The 17,021-nt window shown below is 36.1% G+C and overlaps 6 protein-coding genes across 12 annotated transcripts; 4 read left to right on the top strand and 2 right to left on the bottom strand.

Annotated features, from left to right (window-relative positions):
* Positions 1-2,641: 2,641 nt before the first annotated feature.
* Rcc1 (Regulator of chromosome condensation 1) lies at positions 2,642-5,209 on the top strand. The gene is made up of 6 exons (XM_031991290.2): positions 2,642-2,898; positions 3,006-3,089; positions 3,436-3,809; positions 3,887-4,253; positions 4,324-4,596; positions 4,683-5,209. Coding segments are annotated over exons 1-6 (1,287 nt in total). The 5' UTR covers positions 2,642-2,897; the 3' UTR covers positions 4,871-5,209.
* A 156-nt stretch (positions 5,210-5,365) lies between these two features.
* Tim10 (translocase of inner membrane 10) lies at positions 5,366-6,450 on the bottom strand. Of its 4 annotated transcripts, none has more exons than XM_031991295.2 (2): positions 6,282-6,450; positions 5,366-6,069 (listed from the first exon to the last, which is right to left on the bottom strand). In XM_031991295.2, the coding sequence occupies exon 2, from the start codon at positions 5,902-5,904 to the stop codon at positions 5,629-5,631; it is 276 nt and encodes a 91-aa protein (XP_031847155.1). In that variant the 5' UTR covers positions 5,905-6,069; positions 6,282-6,450; the 3' UTR covers positions 5,366-5,628. The 4 variants fall into 4 exon arrangements, with proteins under 4 accessions (XP_031847155.1, XP_031847157.1, XP_031847154.1 ...); XM_031991297.2 differs by having other exon boundaries at positions 5,366-6,024; positions 6,282-6,449; XM_031991294.2 differs by having other exon boundaries at positions 6,278-6,446.
* A 329-nt stretch (positions 6,451-6,779) lies between these two features.
* On the top strand, positions 6,780-9,393 carry LOC116433325 (G patch domain and ankyrin repeat-containing protein 1). The gene is made up of 3 exons (XM_076365096.1): positions 6,780-8,260; positions 8,445-8,673; positions 8,744-9,393. Exons 1-3 carry the CDS (start codon positions 7,109-7,111, stop codon positions 8,911-8,913), a joined length of 1,551 nt encoding a protein of 516 aa, XP_076221211.1. The 5' UTR covers positions 6,780-7,108; the 3' UTR covers positions 8,914-9,393.
* Positions 8,775-10,655, bottom strand: LOC116433323 (decapping and exoribonuclease protein-like). 2 transcript variants are annotated; one of them, XM_031991292.2, is made up of 5 exons: positions 10,499-10,655; positions 10,178-10,403; positions 9,870-10,093; positions 9,398-9,771; positions 8,775-9,321 (listed from the first exon to the last, which is right to left on the bottom strand). In XM_031991292.2, the coding sequence occupies exons 2-5, from the start codon at positions 10,261-10,263 to the stop codon at positions 9,094-9,096; spliced, it is 912 nt and encodes a 303-aa protein (XP_031847152.1). In that variant the 5' UTR covers positions 10,264-10,403; positions 10,499-10,655; the 3' UTR covers positions 8,775-9,093. The 2 variants fall into 2 exon arrangements, with proteins under 2 accessions (XP_031847152.1, XP_031847151.1); XM_031991291.2 differs by having other exon boundaries at positions 10,178-10,600.
* mst (misato mitochondrial distribution and morphology regulator) lies at positions 10,612-13,317 on the top strand. The gene is made up of 6 exons (XM_031991289.2): positions 10,612-10,932; positions 11,000-11,379; positions 11,459-11,539; positions 11,621-12,064; positions 12,141-12,945; positions 13,022-13,317. The coding sequence occupies exons 2-6, from the start codon at positions 11,305-11,307 to the stop codon at positions 13,228-13,230; spliced, it is 1,614 nt and encodes a 537-aa protein (XP_031847149.1). The 5' UTR covers positions 10,612-10,932; positions 11,000-11,304; the 3' UTR covers positions 13,231-13,317.
* Positions 13,241-16,510, top strand: LOC116433327 (Calcium and integrin binding family member 2). 3 transcript variants are annotated; one of them, XM_076374251.1, is made up of 4 exons: positions 13,432-13,601; positions 13,699-13,819; positions 14,879-15,053; positions 16,265-16,510. In XM_076374251.1, exons 2-4 carry the CDS (start codon positions 13,721-13,723, stop codon positions 16,480-16,482), a joined length of 492 nt encoding a protein of 163 aa, XP_076230366.1. In that variant the 5' UTR covers positions 13,432-13,601; positions 13,699-13,720; the 3' UTR covers positions 16,483-16,510. The 3 variants fall into 3 exon arrangements, with proteins under 3 accessions (XP_076230365.1, XP_076230366.1, XP_031847160.1); XM_031991300.2 differs by having other exon boundaries at positions 13,432-13,632; XM_076374250.1 differs by lacking the exon at positions 13,699-13,819 and having other exon boundaries at positions 13,241-13,601.
* The last annotated feature ends 511 nt before the right edge of the window (positions 16,511-17,021 follow it).

Here is a 17,021-nt window from a genome sequence, read left to right as displayed (position 1 = left end):
CAGGAACCACGTGCTGTCTTCGCGACCGGAGGGGGCAATGTAAACATAACTGTTCGTACGATACAGATATCGTACGCATACGTTCTACGCATCGCCTCGCTTCAATTCACGGGACATGTTCGAAAGGGTGAGCGCGAGTACTGTAAGTATAAATGCCCCGCGTTAACCCTTTGCGCTCGAAAGTTTTTCACTGGAAATGCTCGACGTTTCCCGGTAAGATGTAGACAACGTTTAAAACCGACCAATGAGGAAACATGTATAAGTCAAGAAACAAAGCCATTTTATTCGAACGTTTCACGTATCGATGCGTTGTACGAAGCTTAATATTATATGTGACTTTACAATTTTACTATATCGAATCAAGTGGTGACTGAAAGTCAACTCTCGAGTGCAAAGGTTAACCCTTAACACTAGAACTACTGTACCAGTCAAAATGACGACGTTTGAAACCAACCAATGAGAAAACATATGTAAGTCAAGAAACAAAGCCATTTTATTCGAATATTTCACGTATCGATGCGTTGTACGAAGCTTAATATTATATGTGACCTTACAATTTTACTATATCGAATCAAGTGGTGACTGAGAGTCAACTCTCGAGTGCAAAGGTTAACCCTTAACACTAGAACTACCGTACCAGTCAAAATGACTGGTTTCGATTTTTTTGTTTAGCAATTATCGATATCTTCGAAGCATTGAATATTCGAAATGATTTTGAAAATAAATAGTTTCACTAGAGTACTATAATGAATGTCTGAAGAAACTGAAGATAATGTGTTGTTACAATTTTTATAGGAATTGCATATTAATAGTATTAAATGCTCGGTAGTTCTAGTGTTAACGGACCGGAAGCATTTCCAGTTTAATTACCAAAAAGTAAGTACCTGACTGTAACATAGTTAACAGGCGGAAAGAAATTCACAAAAGTCTAGTGCAATATTTAACGTGTTAATTGTAAATATTATAATAACAGCGATGAAAATAATAAAATGATTCTCGCCGCTATATACACGCATTGGAGTCAGTAAGTAAAAGTGCTCCGTTGAGGGTTAGATGTGTTACCGAGTTTTACAATTCGATCGAGATTTTCCGCAAGAAATAGAATGTTGTAATAGTTTGATAGATCAATAACGTGTCAGTAATACTACTACTAGTTATTAGCAGATTTGTATACGCTTGCTCATTACACGAATTAATAAAATGAAACAACGATGAATATAGATCGATAACTACTGTTAATTAAATACATAAACTATTAAGTAATGTCTATTGAACATTACACAACATCTAAATTTGCTGATGTTAACTAGAATAGCCGATTATCGAATGTTCCCATTATTCACGTACACGAAACATAATTAGACGTTATTAGTACTGTTATTGACACGTTATTAAAGCCTACCTCCTCTACAATCCAATTGTAAGATCCAATAACACGATTAAGCAGGCCGAATTAATAGAACTAAAGTCTTTTGTAACAGTTACAATTATTCCCGACAGTAACATCATCAAGTAACCACAACAACAATTATGTTTCTATGTAATCATGGTGGGCCCAACCGTCCGTACGTTCCCATAGGTTCATAGACTTACTAAACCCAATAAGAATATATTCTGAATGAACAGGTTTCGCTCCGAAATGAGTTTCTAAAAATTACTCCAATTAGCGCATTTCCAGTTGTAACAGCTGTTCAGTTTTAATTCATATTATAGATCAAAGCTTCCTTCCGTTTACGAAATTCAACGCGAAAGCATTCCTAAATCATTGGGAAGATCCGTTAGATTTCTCAGCGCATACGTGCTTAACACGTTAAGCGCCATGACAGTCATCGATGACTAACGTTTCCGAATTATTCGAAAACAATCGTAACACGCAAGATAACCGATGTCGAATGAGAATGTTTAATAACGTGACTAAGTCGATAATAATGTAATGCAACGATTGTAACGGCAAATAATTAACCCTTTGAACTCTGTAGGCTCCAATATTGCACCAGTTACAATATTAAATATTTTAATGAATCTTACAGAAACTACCCTAAAATTATTCGATTTTCCACACGTCCGAATTTTGTACTAAGAAGGAAAATGAAAGATCGAAGAAATGTTATGACATTTCCCATTTTCGCTTGGAATACTATAAAAATTAGTTGCAGTTGCTGATAGATTACAAAACAACCTGGAGTGCTAAGGGTTAATAATTGTTCCTGCTTTCTTCTGTTAGAAAAAAATAACTCTAAGAAAAAACGGTCAAGATTTTCGAAACTTCGATTATCTTCGCTTATGAACTGTATTGATTTCTTAAATAGAATAATAAGTTGTATTCAGGTATGTGATGATTTTTTTGTAATATGATATTGTTTTTTTATGCGTTCACTTCTTTGTAACGTGACCATGTATCGATTAAAAATATTTTCTCAGAAAAATTGGCGTGTACCGTAGGTGGTACACGTGGCACGGAAAGTGTTAACAGATCAAACTCTAGATCTCATGATTCCAATAATAATAACAGTTTCCCTAGTTTCCCGTTACCTGCGAGAATTATTTTATTCAATTGACGGAGTTTTTGCATGTAAACTTCGGGACAGGTTCGAATGTCCCCTGGTATTATTTACAAACAGAAGCGACGCGCGCTAAGAAAAGGAGGGATAGAGTTTCCGTTACAAGAATTTCCCTTTGTTCGCGGGACGGAAACGGGTGTCCGTAAGTAGTTGAAAATCAACCGAGGAGACGCTCAACGTGACTGAAAGTTGTGTGTAAACCAGACGTGAGCGCCTCCTGCGAGTTGCGCAACAGTCGCGAGATCTCGGCACCATTGCAACTTTTTGGCGCCAACTGACATTCCGACTGCAAAGGGCCGTTTAATCCAGTTCCCGCGTTAATTACGTTCAGAGATCAGTACGTAAACGATCGCCGGTATTAAAAACGACCGATTGTTCCCACGTTACAGTCATAAAAAGAGTTTCACCTCGGTTGTTCTAAACATAACCTCGGTATGGTTTCAGTGCCGCCAAGGAAAGCAACAAAACGGTCCGCTGATACTTCTTCGAAAAACCCGAAGGAACCCAAACAGGCAAAGAAAAAACAAGGTAAGTTATCCTTATCGGAGACGTCGAAATATTTTCCTAGATTAATCCCGTGGATAGTCTTTTGGCGCGGAAATATGGTGCTTGTGTGGCGGGAATATTATAGCCAGCATAAAAAAACGACAATGCACACATGCGTTTCGGTGTAACGATCGATGAAATTAAGTTTTCTTTGCCCTGGAAAGAGAAACACTATTCACGATTTAATATCACCATCTCGGCGGACCGTCGGCGACGATTCTCTGCATTTAGGGTCTCGTACGGTTAAACGCAAACGTGGATCGTCCCGTAATTAAGAAGCTGCTGTGTCGGTTGAATGATTATATGCATTTTTACGTTTCACCTTTAGTTATAAAACCTGACTTACGACGAGCTTCGACGAGCGGCGTATTATTAGCATTCGGACAAGGCGATGTGGGCCAACTTGGTTTGGGAGAGGAAGTCGTCGAGAAGATACGTCCAGCCGCTATTTCCGGATATCAGGATATCGTGGCGATAGCTGCTGGTGGCATGCATAACGTATGTCTGAGGGAAACAGGAGAGATATTAACTTTCGGATGCAACGATGAAGGAGCATTGGGAAGAGACACATCTGTGGATGGTTCTGAAACCAAACCAGATTCGGTTGATTTACCTGGCAAGGTTGTTCAAGTGACGGCTGGGGACTCGCATAGTGCTGCTTTGTTAGAAGATGGGAGAGTCTTCGCATGGGGTTCTTTTAGGGTACAACTTTTTCTCAATTGTTCAATTCATTTTCCTCGCGCGAAGGGAACTTAACGAAATTGAAATTTGTTTTCTAGGACTCCCATGGCACTATGGGTCTGACGTTGAAGGGAAACGAACGTTTTCCGATAGAAATACTGCCAAATGTAAAAATACTTAAAATAGCGTCTGGTGCTGATCATTTAGTTTTACTTAGCGAGAATGGACAAATATACACATGTGGATGCGCAGAACAAGGACAATTAGGTAGAGTACCTGCAAGAGCAGCTAGCAGAAATACACGTCACGGTATGGGTCCATTGTTGTTTCCAAGTCCAGTCCAATTTAAAATTACAAAGAAACTAGAATTTAGCGATGTATGGGCTGGTACCTACTGTACATTCGCTAAAGAACATCATACAGGAGATATATATGTATTTGGTTTGAATAACTATCATCAGATTGGTAAGTTTAATGGAAACATTAATAGAATACTAAATATGAGGTGGTATTACGTGACATGAAATGGTTTCAGGCTTAAAAGAAACAGTGACTCATTTCCATCCTCAAATTGCAAAAACCTTTAGTGGAAAAACTTGGAGACACATTAGTAGCGGACAGCATCATTCCATTGCTTTGGATGATTCTGGCCAAGTATTTGTCATGGGCCGTAAAGAGTACGGTCGTCTCGGATTGGGACCTAATTGTTTAGATGCAAAAGAATTAACTTTGGTTCCCGCGTTAAGTTCCTTTAAGTGTATCGATGTTGCAGCGGGAAGTGCCCAATCTTTCGCTGTTACTGAATCAGGTACTTTATCGTTTTTATTATCATTATTATGTTATTATGTTATTATGTAATATATCTTCATTAATACATTATGTCTTACGGGATAGGAGAGTTATATGCATGGGGTATGGGTTCGAGTGGACAACTAGGTACAGGAGAGGAAGAAGATGTAGAAGAACCTGTATTAGTTAGAGGAAAGCAACTGGAAGGAAAATCAGTGATACGTGTGGCAGGTGGAGGTCAACATACGTTAGTATTAGCGGTAACTTCAGTAAAAGAACAAAATGCTGGTTAATAAAATTAATGAAATAAAGTTATTAAATTTAAAATTTCATCATGTGATCAAAATTTGGACAACGAAAAAATCTATTTAATTTTAATTCTCCTTACCTAAAAATCATGATAAAGGAGAAAATGTAATTAAGAATATTTTTCATGGTATATTGTAATTTTGGCATTGGAACGAAATACATAAATCTGTATATAAGTTGTTATACCACCAAAAATTATACATCATTGTGCTTGTAATGTTTAATATATAAATAAAACCTTTTTCTACACGAGGGATGTTTTGTTTTTCATCATGTTAATTCAATAAACTTAATCTATGTTTATAATGTAAGTTGAAATAAAGTTAGATCATAACTGTGATAGTTTCACCATTTTTATATGTACTACCATCAACAATGCACAATATTATACGATTTTTAACTCAAATATATTCAATTACTAGTCTTTCATTTCAAACAAGGTGCAGTGCAAGATTTGTACATTTTACAGTTTTAAGTGATTCATTGAAAATGCTTGAAAATCATCGTTTTATTTAATACTATAGAGCTAAATACAGAACATTTTTTTTATATTTTCTTTTAATTTTATTAAACTGCAAAAACAATTTAAGACTCTAAGAATAATACTTCAATGTTACTATTGAAGTTGAATACTTCTATCATGAATGAATTGCCTACAAAAAGGAAAGTATTAAATGCACAAAGGAAGGACTTATATTAACTATTTCCTTAATATGATGTTATTTTATTTCATTTATTTTTTTTACTCTGCAACTTTCCCTTTTAATAAACTGTCTTCTTGCATAGAAATCTGAGTGAGCTTTTTCCCAATACGTTCATGGACATCTAGATACTTAGCAATGCATCGATCAAGACATATAGATTCTCCTTTTGTCAATTCTGCCTCAATGTATTTTGGTGGAATACATTTTCGATGGCATGCTGATGTCATACGATTGTACATATCGGACATCATCTCTATTTCTAAATCTTGCACCAATTTTAGCTGATCCTTATCAAGTTGAGGAATATCAGCCATTTTTGAATTATTATTTTATAATTATTAAACTTCAAACAGATATTTTATTTTAGAAGATCTTCCGGATATATAAGTTGCTTCTTTTTCATGATCTCAGCTCTTCTCGCATTTATGTATTTCCTGGACAAGATAAAAGTATATATTCCTGTACCACCAGCTAGTAACCTATAAAAATACTTATATTTATATATGATCTATAATTAAAAATTTACGCTCGTACGAAATACATAAAAACACGGAAAGACAATACATATTAGTAAAAATACAAGAATCATTTGCTATTATTTAAATAAAAAGATTTATTTAAATAACCGCAAGAAACATAATCGATAAAAAGAAAAGTATTATAAATAAATGATTTAATTACACATACCTACCATCCGATTCCTGCTTTCCATAGGCTCATTCTTTTGTAATATAAATCGTGGAATACTTTTATGTTACAAGTTCAAGAGTCTTGTATAACTATACAATCACGCAACCATGTGCCAAGCGACAATCGAACATGTGACCTTGCAAGCTTGTACTCTCTTTCAGTTAACCCACTAGATAAGTGCACAGAATAAAACTCAAACAGAAAATTACTAAATACTTATCTAGGTCCATATTTCTTAAGTCGTCTTAAATTTTACGGTCAGATCTAATAATTATTCACTTCTTTAAAAATCGAATACAAATAACAGTGTATCATTTAATTTCCTTTACGAGATATAACATTGTTTGTTTAAATTTCAAACTCATGAATTTTCGGTTTTTTTTACGAAAAAAAGGAATTCTCTGCTTGTCACTGAAAGATGTTAATGAAGTTTTAATTAACAAATTGTTTATAAGTCTTTCATTCGGTGTTGTGTACACCTAGGGAACTTTACATTTCATAAGTTTACAGTATATGCATAGCTTAATCGTCACATGAGACAAGAAATCTACGTTTGTTGCGAAGGTAATTGTTACGTTACATTAATTATTAATTGTTTCACTTCCTGCAATTAATAGTATTAGTCTTATTGTACGGCACTGCACCAACGAGAAAAGAAAACTAAATATGTGATCCAAACGATTCTTCCTGTCAGATGACGATTTAAAAGTTTACACAAAAACGTATATAGATGAAAAATGTCAATGATTGAATGAAAAATATTTTTGTCGGACTATATACTGTCGGATGCAGTTATACTAAATATCTGTATAAAGTACGAATGAAACCATGTTAAAACAAAGTAATTTTTATACATGTAATATTGACATGACGTGGAAAACGTTTGTTCGAGAATCTGACGATATTCCTGAACCGCTTGAGAAAAGAGAACATCAATTGGCATTCGAAGGAAGTGAAGCAAGAAAAACTTACGAAGAAATTATAAATCAGGAAAGTAGCTCAATCTTGCCAATAGAGGACCATAAGAATAATAAACAGAAGAAGGTTTCTACTTGTAAGAATACAGCAATAAAGATGGTTATACCAAATGAAAAAGTCAAAAAGAATCAAAATCCAGAGGAAAAAGTGTCGATTAATGCTATATTGAAAGCAATAGAACAAAGAGACAGAAAATTCTTATTGAAACATATAACACAAGAAAATGTTAATTTAACAGATAATTTTGGTTGGACACCTCTAATGTCGGCTACTTATTGCGGTCATTTAGACATTGTAGAATTTCTGTTAAATCTGGGAGCTAGCAAAGAAGCAAGAGAAAAGTCTGGTCTTACCGCTGCACAGTTAGCATTAAAAAAGAATTATTTAAATATAGTTGCTTTATTAAAAAAGAAAACAGACACTAGAGGTAATAAAATCCCTTCAAAAATACATGCTATTAATGCAAGAACAAACACTGATGTTATATCACAGACAAGTTCAGAATTAATAGAGCCTTTAACAAATTGCAATGAAACTGCACTCAACATTAGAGATAATACAAAACGTCAGTCAGAGGAAGATACTGGGTTTTATTGTGAAATTTGTGAGATTAATTTTCATCAAACATCTTGGAAAAAGCATGAAACATCTACACTTCATATTTTTAATACAAAGCCGAAACTACCAAATGCTATGTATGGCATATCAAAACAAAGTAAAGGCTATCAGATGTTATTAAACACTGGATGGGATGAACAAGTTGGTCTTGGTCCTTTGGGTAAAGGAATAAAATATCCAATTAAAACATGTCTAAAAAATGATAGGAAAGGATTAGGTCAATCAAGTGAAAAAGAATACAGAGTGACACACTTTAAGGCAGGGGATGTTGCAGCTGTTAATGATACTAAAACTTGCAAACAAAAATGCTTGAAGAAGAAAGATAGGGAAAAATTATTAAATAGAGAAGTTAGGAAAGAAAGAGTATTGCGTATTGCTTTATCTTAAAATAAAATGTAGGACTTTTATAAATTAAAATTTAGTTCTGTTATAAAGACTGAATATGATGTAATTTTTATATTTGCTATCTCTTTAAATTGTGTAAGTGAATTATCTGTTTGAGTGTTTATATGCAAGAAGACCCTTGTATGGAAAGTGATGTTTAAATAATTAGTTGTTTTTGTTGCAGATGAAATTTGATCAACAGATGGCATTAAAGCATTTGCAACTGGTAGAAGAAAAAGCAGGTGAGATTCTAACAGATCGTCAAGAAATAGTCGCTTTGGACAAAAGAAGAAATGATGATAGAGTTGGGATGAGGGCACTGCAAAAGGAAAAACATAAAAAAGCTTGGGTGACAATTGGGCCATTATTGTTTAAAATGCCATCCAAAACTGCTGAGGAATTGCTCATTAAAGGTTATCAATTGTTTACTTCAATATATCCATGAAATAAATAATATTTTACTTCAATTTTATTGTATTATAGATCAAAAGGAATGTGACATTGAAATCAACAAGTTAAGAAGTGATTTAAAAATTAAAGTAAATGAATTACGAGACTTAGAACTTAATCCACCTGTTCCAGGCTTAATGTTAAAACCTATGTCTCACAAAGAAATGTCTGCAATAAAACAAATCTGGGGTCAAAACTCTTAAAACTATGTAAGTCCTTTGTTGATGTAAATACTCCTACCCAGAAGTAAAGTTTCTAAGCAAGATTTATAGCACAGTCATCTAAGACACACCTAACAAAATGTGTAAAATATAATGCTAAATATTATTATCATTATTATTTGTTTTGTAAATTCAACATAATGATACTTTGTTTTTATTTAATCACTGAGTTCCCAAAAGGTGTTGGTTTGCTTCAGTAATGTATGAATCATGTAGAAACATATATTCTAACTTTTTTGAAGGTATCAATTCTTGAACTTTAATTCTACTCTCATTTGGACAATATGTAAATTGATAAATACGTTTATCACATTCTTGAGAAACAACCGCTTTCATGTGTTCAAAAAATGCAGAACAAAAACTTGAACATGTTTCAAAACTCCAATGATTCTGTAATGTAAAAAGAACTATAGAATTCTAAACTATTTACTTAATTATAGTAAAAGAGATGCTACACTTCAATTACCTTGAATTTGATTTTTAATCTATCCAATGTGAATTTTTTTATTTTATATACAATACCAGTATAATTCCTGCAACCACATATAATCCTTTTTATACCAACTATATGACTTTGGAGCCACCATTTTAATATTCTGGTGGCTCTTTCATGTTTTATTTCACCACGGCGAGTAAATGCTGCAAAACTTAAAGTTTTTAATTCTATAAGTTCAACATTTTTTCCTACTAGTGTGTCCTTTATTTCATGCTCAGAGGAAATGCCATCAACTTCTGCACCATAAAGTAAAGTAGTATTACCAAATACAGCTTTAAAAACACAATAGAATTCTTCATTCTGGTTTAATGGTACAGATAAGTCTGGCATTCCAGAAGGTTTATCTAAAGAAAAGCACAATCATCAAGTATTAATTGTTTAATTAGAAATAATTGATTAAACCATATTTAGTGACAAATTTTTCATAACTTGTTACATAAACCTGTTAATAGATACTGCTCAAATTTGTACCCCCATGCAGTGCATTTATTTTGATAAGCACTTTGACTTGATGTTCTTTGTTTTTTTGCATCAGTATCAAAACTGCATAAATATATAGAACCTTTAAATTTTGCAGCGCATATAATCCACCCTTCTTCAGTATCATATGGCGTGCTAAGTAACGTTGTTAGTACACCTCGGTAACAAATAATTTCCGGTTCTAACCTAAGATATTAAAAAAACATCATACGAGCTTCTCAGCTACCTCAATTATTTTTTCGTAAATATAATTAATCTCAAAGATCTAACCATCTACCGTTTTCGTTATTCGAGTTTTGTAATTTTAGTTGATTGAAATTTTCAGACAACCATTGTAACATAAAATCAATTTTCATGTTCTCATCAGTTTTATATATCGTATGTTTATTGTCATCAAGATTAAAATAAACATTTTTCGGATCCTGAGGTTCCTTGTAATACTTTAATTTTGATAAATCATTGGAATAACTTTTGTCACCGTCAATACTGAAATTACCTACAATTTGTAATTCGGTAAATTGATTTACGGGTCCTTGTAAATCTTGAATTTGAAAAAACATTGTATACGAGTAATTTTTAAATGTTTCTCACACGTTTATGTTACAATATTTGTTACAAAATAACTGCGCGTTAGTTTATGATACCGCAAAACTGCGACGCCCCAGGACAAAGGGGGTCCCCTAACTAGGGATTTAGAAAGATGATTTTGAAGATGAAAACTGACCAATACCACCCACATTTCTTTCAGAACTCTTCTCTGGAACAACGCAAAGTAGGTATGCAGTAAATTACAATTTCGTTTCAAAGTTTCAAAGCAGTTATATTTTCTACTTGAATAAATTATCATTTGCTGCTAACATATTTACTCCTACCCTTGTTTAAAAATACATATCACTAATTAAGAAAAATATAAAATGAAATTTGTTATATCTATTGTGGGTATTTACACAAATTCATACATTCGTAAGGTAATTCATAAAAATAGGATTTAAATAAAAACATATTATAAAACCACACATCAAGAGGTAAAGAAAACAATACTGTTCGCGGTAGACGTTATTTATTATTTTCTCTATATATAGTTTTTCGTAGGGATCAACATGTTTGAAGAAACACAATGTTACGTACGCCATCTAGAATATGAAAATTTTCAATATACGCACATTGTAACAGTGAATACAGTGGAAATTGACATGCGTCAAATATAAAACTGATTCTATGGAAACTTCTTAATCATGAAAAAGTCCTGATCCTTAATGTCGCGCAATGACTGTTTACAATACTTCTGATTCGTTATCACTAAGAACATTATTGTAAAAAAGACAAGAGAAAGTTACAATATAACCTTTTACTAACACTATTTATAAAACTGTATGTTAAATAAATTGTAAAACATTATGGCACGAGAAATATTGACTATTCAAATTGGTCATTATTCTAATTTTATTGGAACCCATTGGTGGAATCTGCAGGTATTTAAATAGAAATTTATTTAAGTTAAATTTATTGAAATATATTATGTTAAATTGTGTGCTTTATATATTTTTATAGGAATCTAACTTTTCCTATGATCCTAATAATCCATCTGAAATAAATCACGATGTGTTGTACAGAGAAGGTGAAAATTTACAGGTATGAATATATATACATGATAAGATAATGTTTTTATAAATGAGATATTAAAATATGATAATTATATTACATACTTCTTAGAAACAAGTGACTTATACACCCAGACTATTACTTGTAGACCTGAAAGGAACGTTTGGATATTTAAAAGAAGAAGGCAGTCTGTACAATGTTCCAGAAGTAGAAGAAACAAAATGCTTATGGTACAATCAAAAAGTAGAAGTTAGCAAGGAAGAAACAGCTGTTAAAACACCATTCATTCAGAGCTTGGACGAACCCACTACAACTTCAGAATCGAAAAGTCTTACTTTAGATGATAATATCAAATCGTGGGTAGATTATTTATTGCCCAGATTTCATCATAGAACTGCAAATGTAATTAAGGGATATAAGCACAATTGTACAGATCAACCATTTGATATCTACACGTATGGAAGAAATTTATGGAGTACCAGACAGTTTTCAGACGATTTTACTGAGAGAATAAGAACATACGTAGAAGAGTGTGACCTAATGCAAGGTTTCCAGGCATGTGTTTAATAATATTTATTAAAGTTATTGGTACAGTATAATTTCTCAATATTTATAATATTTTAAAATATAGGTTATTCTAGATTCAGTCGATGGCTTTGGTGGACTTGGAGCATCATGTATAGAGCATTTACGGGATGAATATGGAAAGAGCATATTATCATTTCCATGTATGGACAGCAGGAGATCTGATCCTTCTAAATTTGATCTGATTAAATCAGTTAATACTGCACTATGCTGGCAACAAATAGGAGAACATTCTTCCTTGTACAGTCCACTGTGCTGTGGACAAACCGGCTGGCCTCAACCAGGGGAACCACGAACGTTTGACTATTTGTCATACGATTCTGGACTAAATTACCACAGTAGTGCACTACTGGCAACTGCTTTGGATGTCGCGACTATAAGATACAGACGCAAAGAATATCCAAATGTCGTTTTAGCAGACTTGTGTGCAGATCTTAATAAAATGGGTCGCAAAGCGATAGCAACGAGTTTAACGTTGCCATTTCCAATGACTGCGAAAACGGACTTGATCGATGTGCTGGATGATTTCACAGGAACGCTATGGACAAGCTTGACGCCAAATTGCGAGATATCTATGGACAAAAATATGCAGAGCATCGCGTTAAGAGGAATACCCGAAGAAAGGTTGAAACAGCCCATGGCGAACGCGATGAAACAGATGTCAAAGCCAGCCTATAGATGTTCAACCGTACACGAGATGATGACGCTGTATTTAGCTTGTACTTCGCACGCATCGGCGACCTATCTTTCGACTATTTCGTCGCCGTTGAAGATAAAAGATCCGTACCCGAAAATATTTAATAAGAACGTCACCGCGACAGGAGATATCATCGATTGGCCTCTAGGAAACGGTACGTCAACGTATTTACAATTACTCGAGTTCCTTGAGCGATCTCGGTGTCACTTTCAATTACTCTTGATTCACAGAAGTCACGTCCGTTCCTGTCATGGCCGGCTTTCACAGTGGAAACAGTCTCCGAGCGATGTACAAATCTTTACACGGTCAGTTGAGCAAAATGAGAAGCATAAGAAAATGTCACGCATTCGCGAGCTCTGGTTTAGAAGAGGACGAATTCAAGGAATGCCTCAACTATCTGCTCGATTGCAAAGAAAGTTACGAAGACCATTATATTTAAGCGACGTTGACTGGATCAATTGCTAAATGATCACAGTACTTTCGTACAATATATTGTTTCTTATCAGAAACGCGTCTTTCAATCTCTTCTTGTACTCCACATTTCCGGTAACGGACGACATTAAACAATCGAAATTTCCTCGCGAACTCGTAACGAAAACATCGGTGATGGGTGTGGCACGACACACCCTGGTCGCATTAGATTTCCCAGGGAGGGTGCGAACACTCGGTTCGGTTTTCACACGTAATCGAAACACGGCCGAATTCGGTTCGATCCGCGTATTCTTCGCTTGCGAGTGCTTTCTACCGATTGCGAAATGGGAAACAAGGTGGCCACGTTCACGGAGGAACAGCTGGAGGATTACCAAGATTGTACGTTTTTCACGCGCAAAGAAATTTTAAGGTACATTCGACGCGAATCTTCCTCGTTCTCGTTTTCCCGTGCGCAGACGAACGATCCTTTTTTCAGAATATTTAAACGATTCCGCGAGATGGGCGACCCCGGAGTAGTACCACGGACCATGACGTCTCAACAGGCATCCAGCTTTCGTATACCGCTCTCGTGTTTGACGCGTATACCGGAGTTAAAGGTTCCATCCGATTGATACAAAACTATCGGTCGAAGTGACCGGCTTGTAAACCTTACCCTTTGAAACTCGTAAAAGTGCATTTTCCCGGACGTTACGTGTCTCTACATGGTATGAGTCAACTGTTCCCGTTCTATTCCTGTGAAGACACTTCGTGTCATTCGTAATAATCGTGGGGAACTATTAACCCTTTGCACTCGAAGGTTTTCCACTAGAAATATTCAACACTGATAAAATATAGACGATGCTTGTTGCGACTAATGCAAATAATTTAATCTACTATTAACCCTTTGCACTCGAAGGTTTTTCACTAGAAATATTCAACATTCTTTGGTAAACTATAGACTATGCTTGTTGCGACTAATGCAAATAATTTAATCTACTATTAACCCTTTGCACCCGAAAGTTTTCCACTAGAAATATTCAACACTGATAAAATATAGACGCTGCTTGTTGGGACTAATGCAAATAATTTAATCGATAAATCAAAGGACAAAACTATTTTACTTCGACATTTCACATAGTGACGCATACAAAGTTTAGTGTTAAACATCAAGCTTTATAATTTTACTGTATCAAACCAAGCGGTGAGAGTCACCAGCCGAGTGCAAAGGGTTAAAAACGCAACGCGTGTGGTTACACGGTAGTTCTTAACAAACAATTGAGAATTCTGTTTCCTAGAGAAAGAAAGTCCAAAGAAACCGGTCCGCTTCTTTTATCTCCAATACGTTCTTCGCGTACGAGAGCCGTAGAAATAAAACGGGGCGAAGTCACTTAGGATGCTTTAGCGACAGCAGCCCGAGGGGATGCATCGAGCACAGGACTGCGTAGGGCCTGTGGATGGCGTCACGCGGCCCTGGCGTGAACGCAGAAACTTTAGAGTTTATATCATTTATGCGTGCATGTCCGATGAAATTGCACTTTTACGATCCCACCGTCTCTCAAGACTTCGAAGTCGGCGACTTGAGCCGGATAGTTCGCAGCGTGTCCTATCAGCCGCCGAGGCGAAGTTTCGGCGTGCGAACGAGAGTGTCCCGGTAACGAGAAATCGGTGCGTTTCAGGAAAATCCGTTCAGCGAGCGGATATCGGAGGTGTTCACGGGACGTCAGAATACGGGACAATCGCCGGCTGCCGACGCCGGAGGAATCTGCTTCGAGGAGTTCCTCGAGATGATGTCGGTTTTTTCGGAGCAGGCGCCGCGGGACTTGAAGGTCTTTTACGCCTTTAAGATTTACGGTACGGACCCACCGCGTGAACCGGACAGTCGGACGAATCGTGAGAGAGCTTCGAGATCGACCTCGTTGCGCCTGTAGCTGTTCGTTTTACGGGACGAGGAGCGTACATATTTATATCCGTGCGCGCGTGCACGCCTCCGCGTGTTCGTGTGCACACACGTATACCGATTGTCAGCACGAAGCGACTATCGATTTCACCGGGAACACGATGTATCCGCGATTCTTTGCGCTATTCATTCAATCGATCGAGCCCGTCGTATTTCTAATCGGGTTTCAACCTTTCCATCGTCGCGCTGAGACGTTCATTTCATCTCTGAAAGTCTAAACGCGACCGTGTTCTCCGTTCGGCCGCTTCAGGCATCTCAGGCGTTCTACGGGTACGTTGCCTGGACAGATAACAGATTTTCAAGAATCATGCAGCATGTTCTACGAGAAGAAAGCGAGAGAAGCAATCGCGTCGAATGCTGGTGTTTAACCACTTGCGCTGGAAATTAATTCAGAAATTTTGTCTTCTGCGATGAATTTTTTTACCTATTTCACGCTGATATGTACACTTACTCTGTTAACACGTTGAATGCCATGGGGTCACCGGTGACCCCCAAGTAAATCGAATTACTATAATTCACTCAATTAAACGACGATCGTTCGCAAACATTTCTATATTGTAATGCTACCCATTGCGGTGACATTCAGTTTGATGAACGTGCAATGATAACAATGCAATTCAATCGAATGATTTAATATTTTACTTTTTCCATTTCAAGTATTCTGCACCATGAAATCGTGCGGCATTCAACGTGTTAACGCGAGTACGTTCCCGTTGTACTCTTATAAACACGGAACAGGAATTAAATGATTCTTTAGCGATATCTTCGGGAAACTTGATAATAATCAAAATGGCAATGATAATAATCCAATTCAAATGATTTAATGTTGTATTTTTCCCATTTTGTGTATTTTGCTCTATGAAATCGTGCGGCGTTCAACGTGTTAATCATTCTGTATAGTAATACATTTCGAAGTAATCTAATAGGAGTAGTGCAACAGATTATCGATGTATGGAAGACATCATTGAGAATTTTCGGATAGAAACGTCCCGACGTGGCACGTCTTTCCAGCGCAAGTGGTTGATTAGTGGTATTTCGATCGAATGTCGTCCACTGGAACAATCTGCGATTCACGAGCCAAGAAGTTTCTTTTTCCACGAAACAGATTTCGACGAGGATGGGGTATTAGGCCTGAGCGATTTGGAACACACGTGCCGACAGTTGGTCCAAGGCGGTTTGAACGCCGACGAAGTGGCCACCGTGTGCAAGAAAGTCCTCGAGGAAAGTGACATCGACGGAGACGGCGTTCTGTCGTACTTGGAGTTCGAACACGTCGTTACGAGAGCGTCGGACTTCATGGCGACTTTTCATATAAGAATTTAACTCTGCTCGTTAGTGGCTGAAAAGAATCAATAAAACGGCTGCACAAAGTAAAGGTGAAATCCGTTTATTTCGAACGCGTGCGTTCGCTCAACCGATTCAATGATTCTGTTCACTTCGTAACTTGTACCGATTGTAAAGCACGTACACCGACTTTGTCAAATTTCTGTAGAAAGATAATCTCTACGATAGTAGGTTTACGGAGTGCGTCGATTTGACGCATACTGAATTTATCAACATTACTTGGCAAACGTTTATGTCGATTTTGGTCGACGCAGTTACAAGAATGCGTATCGTAATAACCTAATTTTAAATCCCTAACTTCCAAGATCTAAATGGTCGAACATCAACTTTTCTAGGAACAATAGAATAACCCGGACAATAAACGTCCGTAAACCTAAGATTTCAGTTCAGGTATCGTTGAATCATCTTTAATCATTCTTCAACGAAGCGTCCGCAGCTTTTCGGTAATCGTAAAAGAGAAGACCAGGAACGGATCGATTTCGGCCCACCTGGTTCTAGCGTTAACGTCGAACAGTGTT

The sequence above is a fragment of the Nomia melanderi genome, chromosome 2 (assembly GCF_051020985.1).
Source record: "Nomia melanderi isolate GNS246 chromosome 2, iyNomMela1, whole genome shotgun sequence".
In the NCBI taxonomy this organism is placed as follows: domain Eukaryota; kingdom Metazoa; phylum Arthropoda; class Insecta; order Hymenoptera; family Halictidae; genus Nomia; species Nomia melanderi.
The sequence above is the reverse complement of the archived record's forward strand: the minus strand, read 5'-3'. Positions and strand labels throughout refer to the sequence as shown.

Bases quoted from the DNA above. Each gene is read 5' to 3' on its own strand.
- LOC116433327 (XM_076374250.1), top strand. From the start codon at position 13,257: ATGATCACAGTACTTTCGTACAATATATTGTTTCTTATCAGAAACGCG. The intron at 13,602-14,878 runs GTACGTTTTTCA...GGTGCGTTTCAG, and splicing joins GCTGGAGGATTACCAAGATT to GAAAATCCGTTCAGCGAGCG. The intron at 15,054-16,264 runs GTACGGACCCAC...TCCACGAAACAG, and splicing joins TTACGCCTTTAAGATTTACG to ATTTCGACGAGGATGGGGTA.
- Rcc1 (XM_031991290.2), top strand. The intron at 3,090-3,435 runs GTAAGTTATCCT...TTTCACCTTTAG, and splicing joins ACAGGCAAAGAAAAAACAAG to TTATAAAACCTGACTTACGA. The intron at 4,254-4,323 runs GTAAGTTTAATG...AAATGGTTTCAG, and splicing joins GAATAACTATCATCAGATTG to GCTTAAAAGAAACAGTGACT.
- mst (XM_031991289.2), top strand. From the start codon at position 11,305: ATGGCACGAGAAATATTGACTATTCAAATTGGTCATTATTCTAATTTT. The intron at 11,540-11,620 runs GTATGAATATAT...CATACTTCTTAG, and splicing joins GAGAAGGTGAAAATTTACAG to AAACAAGTGACTTATACACC. The intron at 12,946-13,021 runs GTACGTCAACGT...CTTGATTCACAG, and splicing joins CGATTGGCCTCTAGGAAACG to AAGTCACGTCCGTTCCTGTC.
- Tim10 (XM_031991295.2), bottom strand. From the start codon at position 5,904: ATGGCTGATATTCCTCAACTTGATAAGGATCAGCTAAAATTGGTGCAA.
- LOC116433323 (XM_031991291.2), bottom strand. From the start codon at position 10,467: ATGTTTTTTCAAATTCAAGATTTACAAGGACCCGTAAATCAATTTACC. The intron at 9,772-9,869 runs GTTTATGTAACA...GCTTTTCTTTAG, and splicing joins TGAGCAGTATCTATTAACAG to ATAAACCTTCTGGAATGCCA. The intron at 9,322-9,397 runs GTAATTGAAGTG...TTTACATTACAG, and splicing joins GATTAAAAATCAAATTCAAG to AATCATTGGAGTTTTGAAAC.
- LOC116433325 (XM_076365096.1), top strand. From the start codon at position 7,109: ATGTTAAAACAAAGTAATTTTTATACATGTAATATTGACATGACGTGG. The intron at 8,261-8,444 runs TAAAATAAAATG...TTTTTGTTGCAG, and splicing joins TATTGCGTATTGCTTTATCT to ATGAAATTTGATCAACAGAT. The intron at 8,674-8,743 runs GTTATCAATTGT...ATTGTATTATAG, and splicing joins TGAGGAATTGCTCATTAAAG to ATCAAAAGGAATGTGACATT.